A 24,697-nucleotide genomic window follows, 5' to 3' on the forward strand; every position below is an offset into this window, starting at 1 on the left:
TGGCAGTCCTGTTCAAAGGATTCATCAACAATTTTGATTTAGTTGTTTCATTTCTGATGTTGCCATGATGGTTTCAATGCGGAGTTGTTTCTAGTTTTGTTTAAAGTTACTGAAGCTCTTGGGAATGATGCTCTTTATTCTTTAAAGAGATGCAGGCGTCACTGGCTAGGCAGAATTTATTACACATCCTTAGTTGTCCAGAGGGCAGTTCAGAGTCAACCACATTGCTGTGGGTCTGGTATCACATGCAGGCCAGACCAGGTAAGGATGGCAATTTCCTTCCCTAAGCAACGTTAGTGAACCAGATGGTTTTTTCCAACAATTGATAATGGATTCATGGTCATTAGATTCTTAATTCCAGGCATTTTATTGAATTCAAATTCCACTATTGCTGTGGCAGGGTCCTCAGAATGTTATCCAGGTCTTTGGATTAACAGTCCAACGATAGTACCAGTACCTCCCTTGATGTGTCAGGTGCCGAAGGAGTTAGTCCTGACTCCAAAACTTTTGCACAAATCATTTGTCACTGGATATGGTTGCTGTGGTAGATGTTTATCTTAGAATACATTATTGCTAGCAGAAAGTGCATAGAATACAGCAAGCTACTTTAAGAGATGTTGGGGCTAGTGGGGAAAAGGTCAGGCGGCTATATTTATTAGAATGCACAGAGAAGATGACTACACCGAAGTGTGTAATCATAATGGCAGTTTCAGAGCAGGATAAAAGCCACTGGCTACAAAGGTGGCCGTAGCATCAATACTCTACTCATTGGGACCTTCCAGGTATACAACATTTTGACATTTGCCAACAAGTCTTGCATAAAGGAGACAACTGAAACTCCCTACTGAAAGAGAGTTGATATTTCATCTTCTGCTGTTAGAAAAACACACACAAGCATTCAACTATAAGACGTACTACAACTGAATTGAATTCACTGTCTTGTCTAGCTGGTATTTGACCTTGGTAGCAAATTATTTCAGATTAGTGCCTGGCATTCGGGCAACAGTCACACTATTTTCATTCTGTGGCAGTCTGATGTGCCATCTGTGTTTGAACCATAACAACAAAACAAACTGTAGCTAACAGGCAACAAGGGGTATCGGCTGATGACATGGTCAATGAATCTGATGTCTAATCCGCACAAAAGAGAGCAGCATGCTGACAATAAAAGCCAAATGGCTTTATGGAAATGCTAAAACAAGGATCCTGTTGCCTGGGGCTAGAGGAGCCTTGCAATACTCAGTAGAGAAAGTGTAAAGATTTAATCTGCTGCACAACTTTATCTCCATATATAATGTGGCAATAAGCAGAGGAGTGAAGGATACCCAACAGCTTTTTTAAGCTAGCTATCATGAACTCATCAAACTCAGCAATTGCTGATGTAATGTTGGCCAGCACGCTCTTCATGAAAATCAGGCCATACAGCAAGACTATGTATCCTTGCCAGCTCAGCACACATTGCCTTTAGGTATACTCCACTTTGTTTTGCAAAAGAGAAAGAACAGAGTGTGATTAAATCTGATGCAGTGTCATAGTTAAATACCTGGTTTGTATAAGCTGTGAAGTATGGGTGTGAAAATGTTGCAGCAATACTAATTGTGCAAAGGTTAGGGGTAAACTGAAGTTATGAAAGTGAAGAAGATTGTTGGTGAGTGAGTGATAGGGGCGCGGTGGTGTTGGCATATGACATTTGATGATACATTGTTGCTTGGCATCAGTGACTATAGGTTCAGTGAACTTTCTGCAACACAGCATCCACATTAGTGGAGCTACATGACAGTCATTGATCACCACCACTATCCAATCCCACTGCTTTGAGAGTTTATTGGGAAGACCCTCTGTGGATACAGCTCTTCTCCTCTGCATCTCAATGACTGAAGTAACATTTGCAAAATGTTGCAGCCTGCTTTCCCCAACTTTCTGTTATTCCTGTCTCCCCAGAAAAGAATCAGTTACAGCATAGCTCTAGCCATACTTCCCTTTGACTTTAATTAGTGTTTATGAAGGTACTTTAATACCATACAGAGTGCTTGAGTTTTGAAAGATTATATAAAATGGAATTTATTTTAACTTGTGAAGATACTGGGGGCAGTTTTTTTAAAAGGGGTAATTGAAACTTCACTGCAGACATTGAAGTATTTTTTTAACAATGCTCCTTAAAATATCTGTTTCTCTTTTCACAGATGCTCAGTGACTGGCTGAGACTTGCTAGTATTTTTCATCAACTAAAGGAATAACGTCACAACTGGAAAGCTAAAATAGCTACCCATTTTTCAGGATTTCTGAGATATGAGCTATTACACAAGATGGGATAACTCCTTTTCCCATTCCACATGTTCCCACAAGTGATTGTTAAACTCGCTATGCGATTAGCAGAATCTTACACACAGGCATTGGTTAGAGAGGATCACATATACAAGAAGTATAATGTATTGCTGATAATGGGCACTTTTTTCCTGTGGGGGAAGAGATAAATCATTTGTAGACTCAAACGTAGATTTGCAAGGATACCTAGAGTAAAATCCAAAAAGAGAGTTTTGGCACCAAATGTATAAAAGTTGGTTACAGATCTGTTCTTTTTGTTTTCTGAGGAAAATAACTGATCCCTGGCGATGGTTGTACTGCTGAAAAGATTTGTATATATTTTTGTTTCAGAATACAACACAACAGTTTACAAATTTGACGAATTAAGTCTTAATAACTGGTGATTTTACACAAAACTTTATTTCCTTTTTTACAAGCATCAATTTGTTTCAAATGTTATTTCTAAGTATTGAAGATACAATATCCACATTTGCATAAGAGTCTAAACAATTAAAGGCTTAAAAAGGAGAAAATCTCCAGTATGGAAATTACTGATTCCAGCTTGTACATTGGGTAACTTGTTTCCCACAGGGAAAAGGCAGGGTGCGAAACATGAATTGATCCATGACACACTTGTCCTTTTCTCAGCTGCTGATTTACTGAGTTACATTGTTAAAGGCACGGGAACAGATGGGTTTTCAGGGAACGATGCATAATGAGGAGTGTGGCAAAACAAATATTTCAATTTTAATACGCCACCTTCAACAAAAAGATATGGATATAAAGGCTGAAAGCTATGAACTGTGTATGCTGATATTGTGTTGTCTTTAGCACATTCAGGCTTTATGTTGTGGTACTTCAAACAACAAGTCCTAAAGATGATGAGCTCCCAATGATCATCCTTTTCTGGCAGCATTTTGTTTTTACATGGATTACAATTGCTATAATGAGTTTAGAAACAGAGTGCAAATAATAAAAGAATCTGCCTGTAAAGAAATATATTTAGAATGCAAAATTCTAATTTTAAACAATTTGTTGAAAACAAACAATGAAGCGTTATGTGTCAAAGCTTCCACGTGGTATGTTTTTTGCTTACATTCAAAGGTATCTATCACTTTACATACTTATGGCTTTTACAGTTGCAGCAACTGATACAAGTCAGCTTTGCTGTGCTCTACGTCTAATCAGTCAGTTTCTGGTATACTTGCTAAATGATGCAAAAATGGACGATCATGAATGCACTTATTGCAGTCATTTCCCAGATGTTGCTGCATTCTGAACATTGTGTTTTCTATGTCTTCCCTTGAGAAACGCAGAGGTAACTGCCGAGCCAGACGGACAGCTTCTCCCTTTGGAAAATTGTAAGTCATACATTATAATAAGCATTTATGCAAAATTATAGCCAAAATGTTGTTAGCTACAAGCTTGGAGTATTGAGTTGCATTTTGCACATTCAAATAGACATTCACAATATTAAAAATAAATGTAATTGCCCCACCCATCTCAGTTCTCCTTATTCAACTCACAACTATTATCATCTTGTACCTAGTGCTGCAGTATAATACAAAGGTATAGCATCACAAAAGCAAGTTATGAATTCTCCCCTGAAGTTTCTTTCCTGTGGGTCAAACTGCTATTTAGTATTTACTACTAGTAGGATAGATCACATGTTCAAATCACTTGAGAACTGCAGATATCAACCAGGACCCTACCATTAAGGTGGAATATTTGGTATACTAACATTTAGTTAAACTGAGGGGTTTCTGGTATAAGAATCTTAATAAAAAGCTGCAGCATTCCCAAGTTCTCAGAAAATTATTTATTTGTCCTTTCCAAGCCTGATGTACAGGTAGGAAATAAGGAAATAGAATTAAAACATTTAATTCTTACCTTCATGCATGATAAAATTATGCAGAACAAGCAGGTTGTGAATACACGTCACTGAATTCTGCTCTTTGCCCCTAGGTTTGGCCCTGCGACTGGCAGGAACGAAGGGGCAAAGGTCAAGAGCGTAAGTACACAAACCAAGCATTCCTGAAATTGGACTCAGTTTTGAAAACTGAAGTAGCTTCAGATAGAAGTATGGTTAAGTGGATAAGGATTACAGAGGATACATCTTTAAATATTTGGGCAAAACTAAAATTAGCATTCAGCACCAAGTTAGAACAGCAATAATCAGATTGAAATTTCTTCGAGATTAAAATATAAACAGGAATCAATATGGCATTGATAAAGACTTGGCAACGGTAAATGTTCTAGCCAATTAACCATAATTCTGCCTTATTGGCAGTCCTGAAATGAATTTTAAATTTCAATTCAATTCAAACAATCTATTCAATTGTGTGCATTATTCAAACGAATGATTTGCCTCTCACGATGTGAGCTCATTCCTCAAGCCTGACACATCAGCTACGTTGGTCCCACTTTAAGTTCTCTTTGTGATTCCCTTCCCCCATTTTCCAACTCTGGATTGGTGATAACCACTGCCATTTCATTCAAATGGCCATTTTTTGCAAATGAACCTGGAATGTAAGTACAATAAAGCTTCTTCCAGCTGTAGGCTGGCACAGATGCAGACAAACTCCCTTTCTAGCAAATATCAAAGTTGAAGAGAAAATTTGCACAATTTTACTGTTCATTAGCTGGCACCCACTACAGTAGTGGCTTTAGGCAACACCATCATGGTGATCAGCTAAGCAAAAGCCAGGAGTGAAACTTCCAGTTATGTCACATAATGGCCAATGAAAACTAAATAGTGGGACGTATTAATTACCCATGTTACCACCTTGGCTGAGCATAAATTAAATCTGCTTATGCAGGAGCCACAATCAGGAATGAAGCTAGAGGTGGGAGGAGATGAGCACAGAAGTGCTTCCTGTCATATTAATAACACACATATTACAGGGTACTGGCAAGGTACTCCAAAGTGTTCAAAACTGATACTTCAGTTTAGAGAGACTCTTATTTCAAATGTGCAAAGCTACAACTACTTTGATTAAATGAGAATTCTGAGCTGAAAAGAAATTCTTATCAGTTTGGCTGAAGGCATAAAATGTGCCATGACATTTATTTATTTATGATGGCTAGCTGACTAAACTACAGGTTTTGAATGCTTTGGGATATCTGTGCCATTGACCTTTGATGTAATGTACTAGCATGATAATGTTAGTGAAAGCAAAGAACATCTGAATAATTTCACTGCTTAATCTCTACACTGTTGTCCCTCCATCTCATTGTTGAACCATACAAACAAATCTCAAGTCATTTCAGCTGTCACTGGCAAATTTAAAATCATGCCGCTTAAGGGAGCATCGTGTGTGGTGGAACTGTTTAAAAAGTCTCTTATAGACTATTGATGCATGAGTGTATGAACAGACATTGTGTGCCATTGCATCGTACTCAGGAATTGCATGAAATTCATGATTCCTCTCAACCTCAGGTTCAGTTATTAATGACCGATCAATGGATTTCCCCTGAGGAAGGAGACAAAAATAGTGCAAGGAAGACATTCCGATGCTTATGAGCATTCCCTAGCTGTCAAATTAGATAGAACCATTGCTAGAAGTATATCAGTATTCCCTCCCCCATCGTAAAGGTATGGAGAAACTTAAGAGGAATAAAAAAACATGGAAAAAACAGTTAAGGCATACGATAAGGTCACTTCATATCACTAATAAACTAAATATCACTCTCAAGCACCAGTATAAATAAATGAAACTGACTTAATTGCACATTTTATCCTGTTCCAGTGTCATCAGGTTTTGAGTGCAAATTCTGTTGGCTTCCAAGTTGACCACCTGCTAATCTGTTATTTTGCTTTTTCGGTTTTTTTCCATACGCATCTTACCTCCAAATAATTTACAATCTTTAGAGGTCTGCATTGGTAGACACTTTGGGCATTTTTATTTAAAATCGCATTCAGGATTTCTTGTAAATCTGATATACCATAGAAAGGTAAACACCTGGTTATTTCTTGAATTTCCAAATGATGCTCTGCTGTTGAAGTACCTATCCATGAAGGAAAGCAAGAACAAATCTAGATTTAACAAATGTTATTTTTTTAAAAAGCGTACTAAGTATTTTGTATTACATGCAATTAAATAAGTGCCTACATTTTGAAAATGATTACTAAAATATTAAAATTTAAATACAGTATCAACTTAAATTTTCCTTCGGCACCACTATGAACTGACAAGTACAAATGAGCTCTGTTTTGAAATTGAAGTGCTATAGCTATTTCAGCTTAAGTTAACTACAGCTGCAAACCTTTGCAAGGTTTATCAAAAGTTGCCTCAGGCCCTGACTTTCTCCTTGTGTTAACAATTCCCACATGGCCTGAGTGACATTTGGCAACCTCTCAGGGATGGCAATACTAAGCAGATTTAAACAAGGCAGTGTGTCTTTCCCCAAGAAAAGGAATCCGTTGTCAAATATGTTTAATAACAAATTTCATCCAGGGTCAGTGCCTGCATCACCCTGCACAAGGAGCAAGCCCCAGTGGAATGTGTGAGTGACGTACTGCTGAATTGCACATATATGTTAGAAGATCTTCCTGGCAGGGACTCTGAAAAACCATCATCTCAGCAGGAGGAAAATAAATCTTCACATGTTGACCTTTTTTTTGGAAATAATCATTCTGTTTTAAACAATCTCAAGTGGAAATGTTCTCGGGCTCCATCCACTGAGAACATACTTCCATAAGTAAGATTTATATTAGGTAGCAAACTTTTCTTTCTCAACTTACCTGTTTTATCTGTCACTGAAAAACTCTTTGGATTTTTGACTTTTATAATAAACCCAAAAGCATTTGTTAAAAAAAATTATATCGTTCAATACCAAAACAGAAGTTGAGTCAACTTCTCTTTTAAATTAACTTCAAGATAGAAAATGGTAAGGCAGAAGTAATTTTAGCTTATAACTTTCTCGCTCATTTTAGTATATGCGACTTAAATAACTTTCTCCCGTTATTGTTCCTTTTTAATAGTAACCCCTTTCGTGCACAGATGATACAATCCAATGTGAAGACATCACCAACGGATACATCGGTGATGTTCCGTTTTAGTCCACCGGCAGTTAAATGTTTTCTCTTATCCTTTTATTTCAATAACAAAATTTGTCTACATTAACTTAAGTCAGCAATTTAAACTTTAATTGAGCTGATTTGAAAGTTCAGAGGTTTGACTGTTGACAGACTAAATTAAACCTCTAAACAGCAATTTTTGAAAGCAATACAAGTTGGGAACTTAGACTGGGCACATCATGGGTACAATGTTACAAATTATTATGGAAACAAATATTTGCTGTAAAACAGCAGCTAAAAGTTGGTTTCATCTTTTGGTGATTTGTGTATACCAGGTCAGGCATTTTACTGAACATTACTTAAAACATCAACTTCAAAACGTATGTTAAGATCACTAAATATATTTTACAAAAATCTAAGTTGTGTTGCTTAGGCTATAAAATTCTAAAACTGAGGAAACTGACAAGCTCTCAACGTTCAACATTTGTTAGTGGGAGATTAATGCAATACAAGTTTCCATAAATGGAAATGTTTGAGCTTGTGCCAAAGGCCAAAATTCAACTTTTTCCCCCAGGTGCACAGCTTTGGTTTGATGTGCTGTCACTGCAAATCTGTTGCAAAGGTTAGACCCCTAAAATTTTTTCCATGTGAGGAAGGTGTGCCTGCAAAAAAACTCATGCTCTTTCTTGCACTGACCAGTTACTGACACAGCAATTCTGTCAGAATAATTTATTGCTATTATTGGGTAGAATGCCTTATCTCTGACACATTTTGTATGTTTTATGGATGATTATGTAAAGCATAGATTGCTGGTGACCCAAAAACTGCATTTACCAGCGAGAAGGTCATGACAGAGAGTGCCTTTACACCTCATAGCTCGTTTTAGTACATATGGCTTAAATATAGTTTAATAGGCTAAAGTAACCTTCCAGTTCTTACCAGCTGGTGAGAAATACACAAAAGTTTAGGATATAGTAGAAATAACAAAAAAAAATGAATCCTACATTTACAGCTTTCTGACAACTTGTGAATGGAGTACTTTCAGGCAGCATTATTGGATTTAAACATTTAAATATTCCACTGTCATACTACCGGAGATTCTTTATTTCAACTGAATCTTGTAGGTATGAGTCACTTAAATCAACAAATATTTGACTAGGTACCTTGCCACATTCCCATATGCCAAATAAATGTACTGCCACAGAAATGACTTTACAAGAAGACGATTAAGCTTTCTGCAAATGATTTTAGGAACTCAAATCATTTCACTTTTTATCAAAACTGAATTTTTGGACCAAACACATAAATTAGCCAATGATTCAAAAAGCTCCCAGTTGTTAATTTAAAATTGATGCACTGTAGTCATAATTACCATCAAAATAGCTAGTTGTAAAACAATTAAGCTCTAATAGGGAAATCTATTTTCTTATTATTAGAATATTAGGTTGATTTTAATAGTTACAGCACAGATTATCTTTGTTCTTACAACATACCTGGTATTAGTTGTATCTTAAACCCATTATATACAAGTCTGGGATCGGTAAAATAAGTTATCCCTGTCAATGTAATGCATTCTTTTTGCATATTACAGAGACCATCTATGTACTGGGGTCCACCAATCAGGCTGAAAAAAAAAATTCGACAAATAGTTAGCCGTGGCAATAACAAACAGTAGAATACTAAACACTGAACAAGTTAAACTAATATAATAGTTCAAGTCTTTCAATCAAATTTCCTAACATCAATTTGCACCAGTCTAACCATCTCTTTTTAAGCATTTTTAATACAAGTAGTTGCAAACAAAAGGAGCAAAAGGATTTTGAAGGCAAAAAGATAATTAATTGTGGGGAAAATTTAGAGTAGATAACATTTTGAAACTATAGTTGTTCAGTGTTTGCATCAATAATCACTGAATACCAATTAATATCAAAACTCTAAATATAGACAGGGTAATATGTGTACTGTATTGTTTCATTGCCCAGTAACACACTCAAAGTTTAAATAAACTACGATTGTAATTATTAAGGAAAGCAGGTTTCAAGAGGGAATGCTTAAAATTTGAGTCTTCTTAGATCATTGCATATTCGAGTGAAAAAAGGGCATTTGATAGCTATAAAATTGCTAAGTAATTACTTTACAGGAAAACTAATATCAAACTGAACAGATATTATAATTTCAAAATTATTGGCATAAAAATCCTGAGATTTAATTACATTTAACTTTAATTACACTTAACATACCTATTAGTTAGAGCTATTGGTGTATCAAGGGCTTCTGTTTGAAATATATGATTCTCCATCAGTCTTTTAAATAGTAGTGCTTCCTCCACCCGAAAAGGATTTAGCAACATCAGTTTCCTTTCAGAGGCAACAACCCATCCATTGTGAGAAGTCAAGCAGTTAATGAGATGAAGTCTTTCAGCACCTGATTTGCGGCTTTTGGAAAGTCTCTCAAGCTGTCTTTTTAAATGGTTTAAAGAAAATGGGACATCTATTGTCTTACAAGGTGGCTCCAAACTCTTTTTGTTATGGATTTGTGACTGGAAAAGTTTATCCAAAATTTGCTGATTTGAAAGTGGTGTGTTGTGTTTTTGCTTCTTATTAACTTTAATTGTTGGGGCCAATTCTAGTTGATTCTGTTCCTCCCCATGAGAATTTTCTTCCATTACTTTCTTCAGCTGTGAATTGTATCTGTCTAGGTCCTTTGCAGCTTTCTCTTCATACCTAAAGAAATATTAGTTTACTTAAATACTCAAATTGAAGAATATACAAAGTTACTACAGGAACATTATGCTGCACATTTTGAGAAACTCAAAACTCCTTCACTGATCTGAAATGTGCAGCATACACTGACACTTAGCCAAGCCTGTATAACTAGCAACATACTACTTTGAATCCAAATGACACTCAGCATAATTGTTTTAAAAAAGTTATACGAACTAGCAAAATGATTAATAGTGGTTAAATTTTCATCAATTGGACTTTTTAAAACAATGAATCTAGTTAAACAAATATTATAAACAAAATTTGGAATTAGGTTCTAGTATATTTTAACTCAAGTTGCTGCTACTTAGTTAAAGGAAACCATGGGATACAAGTATGTGCAATACCCAATAATTCATAATCGACTGCATATGCATGTCCATTAAAAAGTATCAAACCCAGTTTCACTATCAATAAAAATCTGCATTACTCTAGGTAGCAACATCTCCATGTATTGCTAAAAAAAAAATACCATTTCAAATATGAATTGTATGAAAATATGGGGTCACCTCAGCTAATTTTCACTGAACATCAAGATCCCTAGACTGAGAAGAAACACACATGAACTGCTTGGTGGGAGAATCCACTCCAATTTTCTCTTCCCCTATGGTGAGCCAACCTGGATGAATGCCCTGAAGTGGCACATTCAAGATCAGGAACTCTGTGCCAATGTACATAGGTAACTGGGGATATGCCTCAGTGATTGTATTGCAATTTTAAATAAATACTCTAGGCAAAGCGCACATGAACTGAAAATCTTGATGGTATGTTGTCTACCTGGTTGTCATGGTTGATGTCAGAACAAGGGTAATAGTCTCTGGATTGCTTCCCAAAACATGTGCAAATTGGTGTAGGAGCAGGCAGAGCAGAAGACTGGCATGTTTAAAGAGCTGGTGAAAAAGCAGACATGGGTAGGGAGTATCAAGACATGCTTACTGAAAATTGGTCATGGGAATTAAATATTAAGGGCATAACGCATTCAGAAAGATAGGCAGTCCAGTTACTTTACCCTTATGAAGGCAGAATGGCAGTATGAAAAAGGAATGCAACTACTAGCAAGGCAAAAATAGAATCCATATGGATAGAGATAAAATACATTAAAGGATAAATCATACCAAGGTAGATAAAGAAATCTTCAGAAAATCCTTGGAATGAAATAAAAACACAGGATTGTTATCTTGGGGAATTTCAACTACTCTGCTGACTAAGGACTGTTTGTGAATTTCTGCAATACTTTCCACAAGATGCACTGCAAAAGTTCAAAGATCCTTAGCCAGCACCTTCCAAACCCATGATCAATTTCATGCAGAATTACAAGGGCAGCAGATACATGGGAACACCACGACCTCCAAACATTCACCACCTTGAATTGTAAATATATCACTTATATCATGGATTGGCCATTTTAAATTGTCCGTAGTGTTCAGGGATGTGCAGGCTGAGCGGATTAGCCACGGGAAATGCAGGTGTACAGGCATAGGGTGGGTTTCAATGGAATGTTGTCTTCTGAGGGTCGGTGTGGACTCGATGGATCAAATGGCCTGCTTCCACATAAAAAAAATTAATAAAAAGGGGACAGCACGGTGGCTCATTGGTTGACACTGGTGCCTCAAAGCACCAGGAACCCCGGTTTGATTCACCCTCTTGACTGTATGTGTGGAGTTTGCACATTCTCCCTGTGTCTGTGAGAATTTCTGCTGGGTGTTCTGGTTTCCTCCCAAAGTCCAAAGGTGTGTAGGTCAGATAGATTGGCCATAGTGTCCAAGGGTAAGTTAAATGGATCAGCCATGGGAAATGAGGGTTACAGTACAGGGATGGGTCCGGGTGGGATGCTGCTGAGACAGTAAGTGTGAACTTGTTGGGCTGAATGGCCTGTTTCCACACTGTGGGAATGCTATGATATTGTTCCTTTGCTGTCACTGGGTAAAAATCCTCACATTCCCTCCCTAAGGACCTTGTGAATTAACCTACAGCACGTGGACTGCACCAGTTCAAGAAAACCGCTCTCCAACACCTTCTCAAGAGCAGCTAGAGATGGGCAATAAATGCCCAAGTCCAAGTGAATCAACGAAGAGATAGGTGACAACAATAAGGAAATGGAGTTCATTAAATATTTGTAATACTCCTTCCTAATCCGTAATATCACATCATATCATATAATCCCAACAGTATGGAAACAGGCTCTCTGGCCCAACAAGTCCACACCGACCCTCAGAGCATCCCAACCAGACCCATCTCCCAATAACCCACCTAATTGACACATTCCTGAATACTATGTGGCAATTTAGCGTGGCCAATCCACTTAGCCTGCACATCTTTGGACTGTGGGAGGAAACCGGAGGACCCCGAGGAATCCCACGCAAACACGGGTAGAACGTGCAAACTCCACACAGACAGTCGCCAGATGGTAGACTGAATCCGGGTTCCTGGTGCTGGGAGGCAGCAGAGCTAACCTCTGAGCTACTGTGCCACCCAATAGGGAATATTTGTTACCCACTCCTGTGATGGGGAAATCAATTGAAACAGAGTAGGGAAGGGAAAGAGAAGTAGTGGAACATCTGGGCAACACGGCTTCATCGGAGGCTCACTGATGATGTTACCTAGAATGGTAACGAAACGTCTGAAAACTAACCTTCCAGCTCAGCGAGCAAACTCACATCCAGAACCTCAACCTGAGCTACTAATCTTCTCAAAACTCGCTAACAAGGATGATTATACAATATACTTTAAGATGATGAAAGACCAGGTTACTAGATGCAAACAACAAATCAAACACCAGGAGATAAATAAAGACATAAGGGAACAATTGTGGGTTAGAAAACATACATTAAATACATAGTCTCTCACTAAGCATTCCACTGCTGCCTAAGAGATCAGGAGTTGTGTCAGGTAATTAAGGAGGCAGGGAAAGAACATAAAACAAAATTGTAAAATATGTCAAACATGTCAATGTAAAAGAAAAATTGGTACTAAGGCTCGTTCAGGGACATACGGGACATTATCACAGGTGAAAGATGGAAGAAATATTGAATTATTGTTTTGTTATCTATTTACCAGTGATGCAAATAGGTATTAAGTAATGTGATAAATGTATTTAGTATAAAAAAAGGATTATATTGAATAAAATAAATAAAGTCAAAAAAGATAAGATCTTTCATATAGATGGAGTGAATCAATGGCATTTTAATTCTAGGGAAGAGGTAATTTAATTTCTTCTTGTATTCAATAACTCCTTTCAAAAGTATAAAGTAGCAAAGACCTGGCAGCCAACAGTGTCTCTATTAGCTGCAAGAAATTATTCACAAGTCAGGCTACTACTGGTGGTTGGAAAAATAATGAAAACCCTACTACTAAAGGAGGTAGTTCCTAGAAACTAAAAATATAATTTAAAAACTTGGATCTCAAGAGGTAACTTGCTTTGCCAACCTTACTGAATAGTTTCAAGGAGGTAAGAGAGAGTAAACAATGGTAAATCAATAAACATAATTTATACAGATTTTAACAAATGTCTTTGATAGGGTGCCAAACAACAAACAAACAAGGTGCAAATGAATTGGGAATAAGCAAACAAATGGCATGATCAAAGGGCACATATAGAAGATAGATTATTTGCCACTAACAAGGAATTCAGAAAATAACTTTCGTGATCCGAAATTTCAACTTTCCTACTCCTCTGATGCTGCCTGGCCTGTTGTGATCCTGCAGCTCCACAGTGTGATATCTTTTCTTTACAAGAGTGATGAGAGGATGAAATTGCTCACCACAGGTAGTGACTGAAAGAAATGATGGCCCGAATCTCCAGGCAATGGCAAAGATTCATCTGACTCAGTGCTGTTACATATTTCTTCTAAAACCTTCCAATGCCAGCTTTAAAAAAAAACTGGACAGCAGAGCATACCCCAGGGAAATTCCATTGGAGTAGAATAGAATCAGGAGAAACAGAACATGCTTCTCCCTTGATGTACTAGTTACCATATTTTATTAGGCAAGTTTACAAGCCCAGTTTGAGTATGGATTAGTGAATGGGTGAGACAGAGTGAATGGATGTGAGAACATAAAGAGATGAGTAGGTGAGGTGGCGAAGTGGGTGTGAGATCTGTTTGGGAGCAGCTAGTTGGGTGGTAGCAGTATGGTCGCGTTGGGGTGGAAGTCGCCTTTGGGCCAAGTGCTAGATGGTCAGACGTTAGGGCAGTAACTTAAGTCAAGCTGGGGGTGAAGTGAGTGGGTTGTTAAGGAATTATGCAGGTCAGAACAGGTTTTAAACTGTCTAACATTTCCTGGGTAACTATCAAGTTATGTCAAGCAGGTCTGCCCCAAGTCACTTGATATTAGGTCAGAGTCGAAGACATTTGAGTTGGGTCCCCGGAGGTGGGGCAATTTCCCATTAGAAGTTTATACTTCCCAGCTTTTCCCACATATATCTCCACATCAAGACTTCTGTCTAGACAGGGTCCTGACATACATCTTCTCTCATGATAAACTAGAGACTACAGGATCTGGGCCAGGAGATGCATTGAAGTAAAAGCGAGGAAAGACAGAAGAGAGGATAATGATAGTGGATTTAGATGAGGCAAGAGGGAAAGAGGCATGAATAAAGAAGAAACACCAGCATAGATCGCTTAGGTCAAATGCTCTGCGTCTCTGCTGTATATTCTATTTTATCATTCATAAGTGTGAGTTTTCCAAGCAGCTTTTTCTCAATATTAAAAGATGGCACTTGAAGACAGTTACCTAGATTTTGTATGTCACCATGTACATATCCACTCATCCTGCATACAGACTGGATTAATCACAACAAAATACTCACATTCATTTTAAAATGTTACAACACACAGAATCATTACTTTCTAATGCAGAAATATTGAAAGTAAACATTTTATTACAATTCTGAGATTAATTGAGGAGATGTGAAATATTGTCAGAGGAAGGTTAATTATGTTGAAATAAACTGGAAGTTTTAGTCAGTGGCTCTGACAATGAGCATAAGAATCCAGCATTACTGATAATCATCCCTAGGATTCATGCACAAAGAATGCTTTAAAATCCTTACTGAACTCTCCTACTGGGATTAGCAAAGCTAATTCAATTGTTGGAAGAACTTTAGTTGTTACACATGTCAAAATTTAGCTAGTTTTGTCAACCATTTTTACGCTTCAATTCTGAAATAAAATCAGAATAAGTTTTGTTTTAGAAACCAAAAAACATAGAAATCTAAATTACTTTGGATATAAACTCATCTATAAATAAAATTTCAGCATTACAACATTTTTGTATTACTTACAATGCAACATGAAAAGAAAAAAAAATCTCATGGAGCTTGCCCTTCCACACTGCCTGTTAATGAGGGTATCCATTTAGCCAATGGCTTTAGTAGCTATTTTAATTCTGATAAAGTAACTAGATTTGAAGGCACCTCTTCTGTGGAATTCCCTCAGACAGGAATTCTTTCTTAACACATGAAGAAATTTCAGTTTTCACTATAAACTAAACAAATGGTTTCATGATATAACTGATTATCCTCATTCGAAGGGGAGAGGAGGAAGAGGAACCAGCTATTTTTGTTTATATAACACACCAACACTGACAAAAATGTGCCAAAGCTTCATAGAAGCACAATCAGAAGTGAACAGAGGTGCTGGCTAAATTGCTTCTCCCATAAGCCAGATTGATTAGAAAACGAGTCCTCAATTGATAATGTACATGCTTCTAAAACAAGTAGGGGATTGCAACTAGGGAAGCTCACGTTTAATGTGCAGGTCATTGGTGAACCTCATTTTTAGTTAATTATTTGTGAATGTAACTGGAAAGACATTTTTCAGTTTTACTTTTAACAAGCTACAAAATATTTGCATTAAAATAATTTTAAACAACACTTTGTTAAAAGCTCATTGCATGTTTGCAATTGTAAGCATGAATTTCGGTATATTTCACAAGCCTTCCATTACTAAGCATTGAAACTCTTCAGCCATTAGACTGAACCTGCAATGATCAGTTGTCAAAAATCAACAGAAACAGGCTAATGATGTTAGCACCTGGACTTCATTAACCTTGCATAAAATTTAACACCTATATTGTAACTTTTTAAAAAAATTACAATGCAGTTACATGCCAAATTTAATTGTAAGAAATTATCTCTCCTATTAAGGAAATATATTTTAGGGTGTAGTACCATTTACAGTTTCCTGTTAAGTACTGAGAGATAATCACTTTTCATTTGAACATTCAAAGTCAATTACGTGCAGGTAAAGTTAAATATTTTAAAAAAGAGATTTCTTTTTCTTCAACAGTTGTAACTAATTATGATTTACCCAATTCACATATGGTACCTTTATTCAGTTCAACCTATTGAATCTAAGTGGGGTCCTGGGACAAGCAATAAATCATATCCAACAAGAAGTGGAGAGACTGCTTCAACTATAACTGTTCAGATAGAAACCATCTGCTACCTGTACAGCTGGAGGGGAAAAATCACTTCAACAGAAATTTAATCCTTTAACAGAGTTACAGCTTTGACCTGACCACTGAGTTATGTACTGTTACCAATTAAAAACTCTGCTTCATATTGGATTATGCAAGTCTTTGGTGTGGTCACCTCTGGGCCTTATACTAATTATCCCCAATCCTCATTCATTTCCCTCCACAAGAGGTGCAGCTAAAGACAGGACAGACTCTGCTACAGTTGCCATGACAGACAAACAGTTGCTACAGGATTCGTTAGATAAGATTCTGCTAAGTGTCTCAATCAAAGAACCGGTCATTTTGCTTTGGAGCCAAGTTATCTACATGTTCTGTTCAATAGTTCAAACAACACAAATTGCATAATTTGACATGATACATGATAGTTTGTTTACCAAAGAAAAATATTTCATTGAGAGAGTTTAAAAAAAGGGTGGAGAGGAAGTTGGAACAGAGTGGGGAAAAAAAAGCTCAGATAGCTCAATAGGTAAAAGACTTTTTAAACCAGAAGATGTTCACAGAGACAACAGGCAAGACCAGGATGGGTTTTGCGGCAGTGTGAACAAATTCAGTATTTATTGGTTGTAGTGGCGAGGAGGGGGTTGGAGTCATTCTAGTATGCATAAAAGGGCCACAATAGTTTGCTTACATCCTAATCTATTAGAACTCAGAATATACCCCAATCACAACAGTCAAGAGAATGGGTCTCGCCTTTGGAGGAATAAACTGATTGCATAAGATGTCCAAACAAACAGGACTGACTCTTTTCAGCCAGTGAATGACATGAGCATTGGTGTGAAAATTAAGAGAATCATGAGATTGGTAGTATTGAGATTCCTGGCATTAACAGCAAAATGTCCCATTTTCCAAACAAGTTTTGAATGGGGAGGTGGGATTCTCATAAGGGGCCTATTTTCAAGTATTAAAATAATATTTTAAAATAATATTTAAATCACTTTTAATTGCATTAAATTCCTCATTATTTCCTAATTCCTCATTGATATGCCAGCTTCTCAATCTCCACCTATCAGCTACAAATTACACAACAACAATTCCCAACATGAATGCTAACTCACATACTTCTGGTTCTTCCATCTTGGAAACTGAGCACCAAAATCTCAGGGCAAGCTCCATGGGCAGTCAGTATGCAAAGACCTCCAGGGTGAATGCCAATTTTCCTATGTCCAAGATAGCTGAGTAATTTACAGAATACTAGTGCTTGATTGGATGCACAGATTGCTTTTAAAGATGATATTGGTGCATGGAATCCCAGAATGTCCCCATAACCAGCAACTTTGTCTGTGGTGAGAGAATATGATAAGGGAACACCATGGGAATATGGTGCATAAGCAATGATGACAGTTTGGGAAGAAAACACGCGAAAGCTTGCTCGGCCTCTTGGAATAAAATCTTTCATAAAACTTGCCAATATTAACATTTAGCCAACTTCTGGTAAAACTGAAGTCTCAGGATTCTTCAAGTCACACAATTTGCTCCAGAATATTAGGCAATGTGCACACTAAATCTTTAACATGAAACTGTACAAACTCCAGGCAGCCAACAATTAGAACAAAATTTGAAACTGACTAAATACAAACTAGTTCACTTCAAAGCTAACTGAGAGGTTAGAGTTATGACCAAATTCCTCATCATTTTTCTAATTCCAATTAAAGTAGGTCTCCACACCCATACACTTGATCAAAAAAAAAGTTAGTGCTCGATAAAATGACCTTGGCTTTAATATCATTGTAATTCTCCTAACAAATAAGATTGGGAAACAAAATTATGCCCTGTGAATAGAAATTTTGTGCAACTAATGCACAGATACCGTACCTGTAAGAAAATGTATAAACTCAAAACTCTAAGAGTAACTAATGCATATTTAAGCACGATGTTGCTAAAATAAGAAACATGGTGCCAGAGTTTGATGTCATGTACTCATCAAGCCAAGCATAAGAAAGTCATATTTTAAACAACCACAACAATTTGTATTGCAGGAGAGAAAGAGGTCTAATTAGTGGGCATGTTGGTTCTGATTGGCCAAAGTGTTGCATTGGAGAAAGCAAAAGGGAACAACAGGCTTCCCAAGCTTCCAGGCAATTCAAGTTATGGAATGCTTGAACATATTCCTTTCATTTATAAATCTTGTTTTATGGCCATGTGTTGTGTCCAGCAAGAACAAATGTGATGTCAGTGTTTGACTGATGATCTTAATTTGATTGCTAGAATAGCTATTAGGATTATTCAGCAAGTGCCGCCCAATTTATGAATTATATCTAATAGCAGACAAAATGTTTTGGGTTTTGCAAGAGCAGCTAGTATTATTGTTGAAGTACTCTGCAGTTAGGTCATGGTAGAGTGGAAGGCTGGCATGTCTGATAGTGCAAAGCTGGTTTGCTGAAATAACAGTAGCCTGTATCAGTACTACGTGGGATTAAAATGTCAAATATCACAAACATTTCTGAATTGGTGGTTGTTCTTGGAATCTGGACTACATTGTCAAAGTTGTAATTTTGTTATCCAGGTGTCAGGAGAAAATTCCTGTTTCAAATTTAGATTAAATAAAGTGCAGGATTTTACTTTATCTGAAATATTTCATTTTTGAGAGTTATTACGGCACAGAATGTCACATGGTCCATTGGACACATGTTCGTTCTCCAAAAAGCACTCCAGTTAGTCCCAATCTATGACTGTGTAAAATTATTCCCATGTATCTATCCACTTGCATTTTGAAACTGTTCACCATCTTCACTCACGGGCAATCGGTTCTTGGTCACTATTATTCAGAGGGTAAAAATTTCTTCTTCTTTGCAGCTCTCATCCAGAATCTTTAACTGCTTCCCTGAGTTACTGCGTAAGCTAATGATAAAAGCTTTTCATTGTCCACCTTATCTAAGTCTAGCACGTTATACAGACCTCAATTAACTTTTCCCTCAATGTCCTTTGCTCCGTAAGAACAACAATCTCCAACGTAACCTTCTAGCTAAGACTCCTCATTCCTGGAAACATTCTACTCAATACTGTCTCAAGGACCTTCACATCTTTCCCAAAGCAGGTGAAGTCAATATTCTACTTGAACCCTAACTCGAGCTTTTTATTAAGGTTCTGCATAATCCCCATTTTGTATTTAATATCTGTATTTCTGAAGCCCAAGATCCCATTTACATTGCTAATTACACCCTTGATATGTCCCCCGACCTCCAAAAATCAATGCAAATGAATCCCTGTGGTCCTCTGTCCTTCCACACACTTTAGAACTATGCCATCAAGTCCACATTGCCTTTCCGATCCCTTCTGTGAAACTGTATTGGTTCTATATTCCAGCTGCCACTTCTCTGCCCAATGTTACTAATTTGTCATATTACAGTTAATTGATATCATTGCTGATTATATAAAACATGGTAGTATCAACAAATTCTAAAACGTGACTTTTAATCCAACATCCATATCATTTAAATATATTAAAAACATCAGTGGTCCTAGGACTGACAAATTGTAAACACCACTGCCTGCCTTCCCCCATCTGAAAACAATAACCATTTCCCTTGTTTTCTCTGCTATTTCATGAATCTCAATTTTGATGATCAACCTTTTATGAGATACTGTGACAAATACTTTATTAAAATCCAAATAAATAACATCCATAAATTTCGAACATCAATCTTCTCTATTACTTCATCAAAAATTTTCAATTAATTTAGTCAAGCATGATCTGCCATGGCTCTACTTGATTCATTCCAATCTTTACAACTAGCTGTTGATTATTTGTTTCCTCCTGTTTGTCATTTCCAAATTCTTATCCACCATTTATTTCAAACTGACTGGCCTTTAATTACAAGAGGCGTACTGGCACGCTTTCTTCAATAGAGATTTCTTACTTGCACCTTCTCTCCACTCTACCACAAGCCCCCTCCCCCAACCAAACCTGGCACAAAACACCTACCTCCCTAACTTGTCCTTCCTCCCACCTATCCCCTGCCTCCCACCTCAATCCCCACCCCCATCTCCTACCTACTAACCTCATCCCACCCCCTTGACCTGTCCGTTCTCCTTGGACTGATCTATCTCCTCTCTAACTCCCTACCTACACTCACCTTTACCAGCTCCATCCTGTCTGTCTCATCTCCACCTATATTCTCCTCTATCCATCTTCTATCCACCTCCCCCTCTCACCCTATTTATTTCAGAACTCCCTTCCTCTCCCCCATTTCTGAAGAAGGATCTAGGCCTGAAATGTCAGCCTTCCTACTCCTGTGATGCTGCATGGCCTGCTGTGTTCATCCAGCTCTACACCTTGTTAACCCAGGGATGGATGGAATAGGATGACAAGCCCTGCAATTAATTGTACTCCCAGTTCCTTTAGCAACTCAAGATTCAAGCCATCTGGCCCAGATGATTTATCCAATCTAAGCCAGGAATTTCTATCTTATTCATTATCTGAACTATCTCCAATTCTATCAACACTTAGTTAGCTTCCGCTTTCTTAGAGAACACTGATATGAAGTCTTAAATATTCAATTTTTACTCCACACCACTAAACATATATATCCTACTTTGTCACTAATAGAACAGCCCCCTCCTACACCCCAACTTAGCCTCTTAATATCTAGTTATTATCTAATTGCTGGCAGAAGATTTTCACTTCCTTTCTATACTAACTGCTATTCTACTCTCATGCTCACTCCTTGCCAGTCTTACTTTCCTCTTAATGTCTCCTCTCAATGTTCTGAATTTGGGCTGGTTCTCTCTCTCTCGAAGAATTCATCTTATGTGCATCATATCCTTTTTGTGTTCCACCATACCTTCCATCTCCCTTTTCATCTAAAGAGCTCTGACTTTGGTTTCCTCATATCCTTTTGTGGAATGCACTTCATCTGCACCTGAAACACTGCCTCCTTAAAGATCATTCACTGTTCAATTAGTTTTTCCTGTCAAGCTCTGGCTCCATCTTACACTGGCCAGATCTCCTCTCATCTCACCGAAGTTAGTTCCTCTTCCAGTTAGGTTGTTCCTTGTACCAATTTAAACATTTTCGTGCAATGAAAATTTTTATTTGAGTATTATCTCACAAAAAACTGACCTATCAGGCAACATGTCACAAAGAAAAATATTATCCCCCCCTACTCTGCCTCTCAAAAGTCTTGAAAACAAAATTGCCCAACTACTTTTCTATTTTATTGCAGGACAGCTTCTGCTTAAAGTGATTCCAGAGTGTATGGAAGTTTGTGAACCTCCCTTTTTATGCTGTAGGATGAATTTGAGGACAACTAACAAAATTGAATGGGTGCACAAGCAGTTATTTAAAATTTTGATAACAATTAATTTTCGAACTGCAGACAAGTGTTTCACATCACTCATCTGAAACACTGTGCTTCAAGTGGGGTGGGGATGGGGGTCTTTAGCAGCCTTACAAAAATGTTTACACTCTTCATACGAGCCCATTCCTAACCTATTTCAACAAGATAGCTTTCCTTAGAGCATAGTGGATACGACTGACAATCTGCTTTAAAATGCAGTATTTAGTATTAGATTGTATTGCTGTAAAAAGATTTTGTGATACAAATGTAACTTTTAACTGAATAGCTAAAAATATTTTTAATTACCCAGTAGTCAGTATATTGCATACACATTTTATACTTAACCTTTGCCCTAAATTATTCTTCTGCAAAGCAGCAAGCATTGTGCCATGAAGGTCAGATGGGAATGAAACACAGTGTATGACATTAGGGGTAGCGGCATAAAGACCAAACTGAAAGCTTATGATTACAATCAAGCTTTTTTGCATCATCCAGTGCAACAGGGATTGCAATGTTTAGAAAATATAGGAGGGTGTTGCAACATAATTGGCTGTGTTCTTAAATACAATTACAGCACCCATTATGTATTATTTTATGTTTGTACGAAATTCATCATTTTAATCACTGTAAATAAAATATATCTCTACACAGGCTAAGTAAATACATTCACAAGCCATATGGATGAAAGCCATCTAGTGGAACATAACAGTAGTGCAAACTTTTGCCGTTCAATGCTACATAAACATCGATTTTACCTAGTTCCAAAGAATTAATCCAACAGAGACACGTACATTTTTGAGATACCAGATGTCCAACATAACAAAGACACAATAAAGTTTTCCTGTACATGGATCAATTTTCTTTGCATAGGAATTCCTCATAGCTTCTTATATTTGTCTTTTAAACAATGCAGTGTTGAACTACAACCTTTCTTTCTTAATTCTAAAATCAAGCACGAGCATAGAGCTGCAATGGTATTTTTAAATCTGACTCTAACTAGCAACACTATAATACAAATTTGTCATTGTATGTTGTGGAAGTTTGAGTTGAATGACCAAAATCTTAGATGAAATGGAGTTACAGGACATAACTAGTCCATGTTGCAAAAATACAATTTAATCCATAATTTAAAGTAGTACATATATTCCATCTTTATATTTGACTTTATGTTATTTACAAATTAATAGCAAGACTTCTAGAAACACTGGTAACAGAGTTATAAAAATAAAATACTCTGAATGTTGTAAATCTTTAGAAGATACAGAAGCGGCTTGACATACTTGGGAAGTCTGGCAGCACCCATGGGGAGAAACTAGTTAATGTTTCAGCCTAATGACACTCCACCAGAGCTGAGAAAAAACAGAAATGTAGGGGATTTTAAATAAGATCTGAGGTGCAACAAGTGGAAGAAAATGTAATTAGGTGAAAGGCAGTATGGATTAAATACTAAAGGGATAATGATAAAAAGCAGAACGAGATGTTAATGGAATAATAAACAAAAGATGCATTTCTAAGAGGCACAAGTGGGATTAGCAGATACATAACTAACAGCTGCTATCAGAAATAAATTTGTGTACAGAGGTTACATTCTGAAATAGTTGCACCCACTGTTCCCACTGGAAAGCTGTAAAGTGCCTACATGAAAGATCACCTCCTGTTCTGAGCTTTATTAGAACAATGCAGAAGGCAGTCTAAGTAAAGATCAAGAATTAAAATGTCAGGCTGTCATACTTGTGGACTGAAAAAGAGAACCTCTTTAAAAGCATCTCCTAATCTGCATGTGACTTTCCCAGTGCATAGGAGACTGCATTTTGAGCAGTGAGCGTAGTGTACTAAGAGTAAAGTCCATGTAAATCAATATTTTACTTGGGAAGAGTTTTGAGGACCAAAGAAGTGATAGAAGCACAGGTACTACATCTCTTGTGTGGGAGGTTCCTGTAGGATGGCAAGTTGTTGTTGGAGATTATTGAGGATTGAGCCAAGGAACAACTCTTTTAGAATGCTAAAAGGGATGGGGTAGTTGTGAACATACTAGGACAATATTTTTGAGCACAAAAATCAAAGCTGAAACCCCAGCACAATACTGAAGGAGGTACCATTTCAGGGACCAGATGTCAAGGTGAATCCTGGCTGTCCTCTCAGATGGCCAAAAAAAAAGCGTTCTGGCCAATACTTACATCTCAAAAAACAGATTAACAAAAGTGTGGGGCTGGATGAACACAGCAGGCCAAGCGGCATCTTAAGAGCACATGAGCTGACGTTTCGGGCCTAGATCCTTCATCAGAAAAAGGTATGGGGAGAGGATTCTGAAACAAATAGGGAGAGGCGGGGAGGCAGACTGAAGATGGATAGAGGAGAAGATAGGTGGAGAGGAGAGTATGAGTGGGGAGGTAGGCAGAGGATAGGTCAGTCCAGGGAGGACGGACAGGTCAAGGGGGCGGGATGAGGTTAGTAGGTAGGAAATGGAGGTGCGGCTTGAGGTGGGAGGGGATAGGTGAGAGGAAGAACAGGTTAGGTAGGCGGGGACGAGCTGGGCTGGTTTTGGGATGCAGTGGGGGAGGGAAGATTTTGACGTTTGTGAAATCCACATTGATGCCATTGGGCTGCAGGGTTCCCAAGCGGAATATGAGTTGCTGTTCCTGCAACCTACGGGTGGCATCATTATGGCACTGCAGGAGGCCCAGGATGGACATGTCGTCTAAGGAACGAAAGGGGGAGTTGAAATGGTTCGCAGACCAGCTTCAAAATCTCCCCTCCCCCCACTGCATTCCAAAACGAGCACAGCTCGTCCCTGCCTGCCTAACCTGTTTTCCTCTCACCTATCCACTCCTCCCACCTCAAGGCGTACCTCCATTTCC

The 24,697-nt window shown here is 37.6% G+C and overlaps 1 protein-coding gene across 16 annotated transcripts in view; it reads right to left on the minus strand.

Moving 5' to 3' along the window:
* Window positions 1-2,705: 2,705 nt before the first annotated feature.
* Window positions 2,706-24,697, minus strand: part of pms1 (PMS1 homolog 1, mismatch repair system component) — a 99,905-nt gene continuing 77,913 nt past the window's right edge. For 14 of the 16 annotated variants that reach the window (XM_048534394.2, XM_048534386.2, XM_048534400.2 and 11 more), the window contains 4 exons: window positions 9,565-10,047; window positions 8,818-8,948; window positions 6,152-6,312; window positions 2,706-3,653 (listed from right to left, as the gene is read on the minus strand). In XM_048534394.2, coding sequence (XP_048390351.1) covers window positions 3,489-3,653; window positions 6,152-6,312; window positions 8,818-8,948; window positions 9,565-10,047 — 940 coding nt within the window. In that variant the 3' untranslated portion in view covers window positions 2,706-3,488. The remainder of the gene's footprint in view (window positions 3,654-6,151; window positions 6,313-8,817; window positions 8,949-9,564; window positions 10,048-24,697) is intronic. The other 2 variants (XM_048534401.2, XM_048534402.2) reach the window with 2 other exon arrangements.

Source organism: Stegostoma tigrinum, chromosome 7 (assembly GCF_030684315.1).
Source record: "Stegostoma tigrinum isolate sSteTig4 chromosome 7, sSteTig4.hap1, whole genome shotgun sequence".
Classification (NCBI taxonomy): domain Eukaryota; kingdom Metazoa; phylum Chordata; class Chondrichthyes; order Orectolobiformes; family Stegostomatidae; genus Stegostoma; species Stegostoma tigrinum.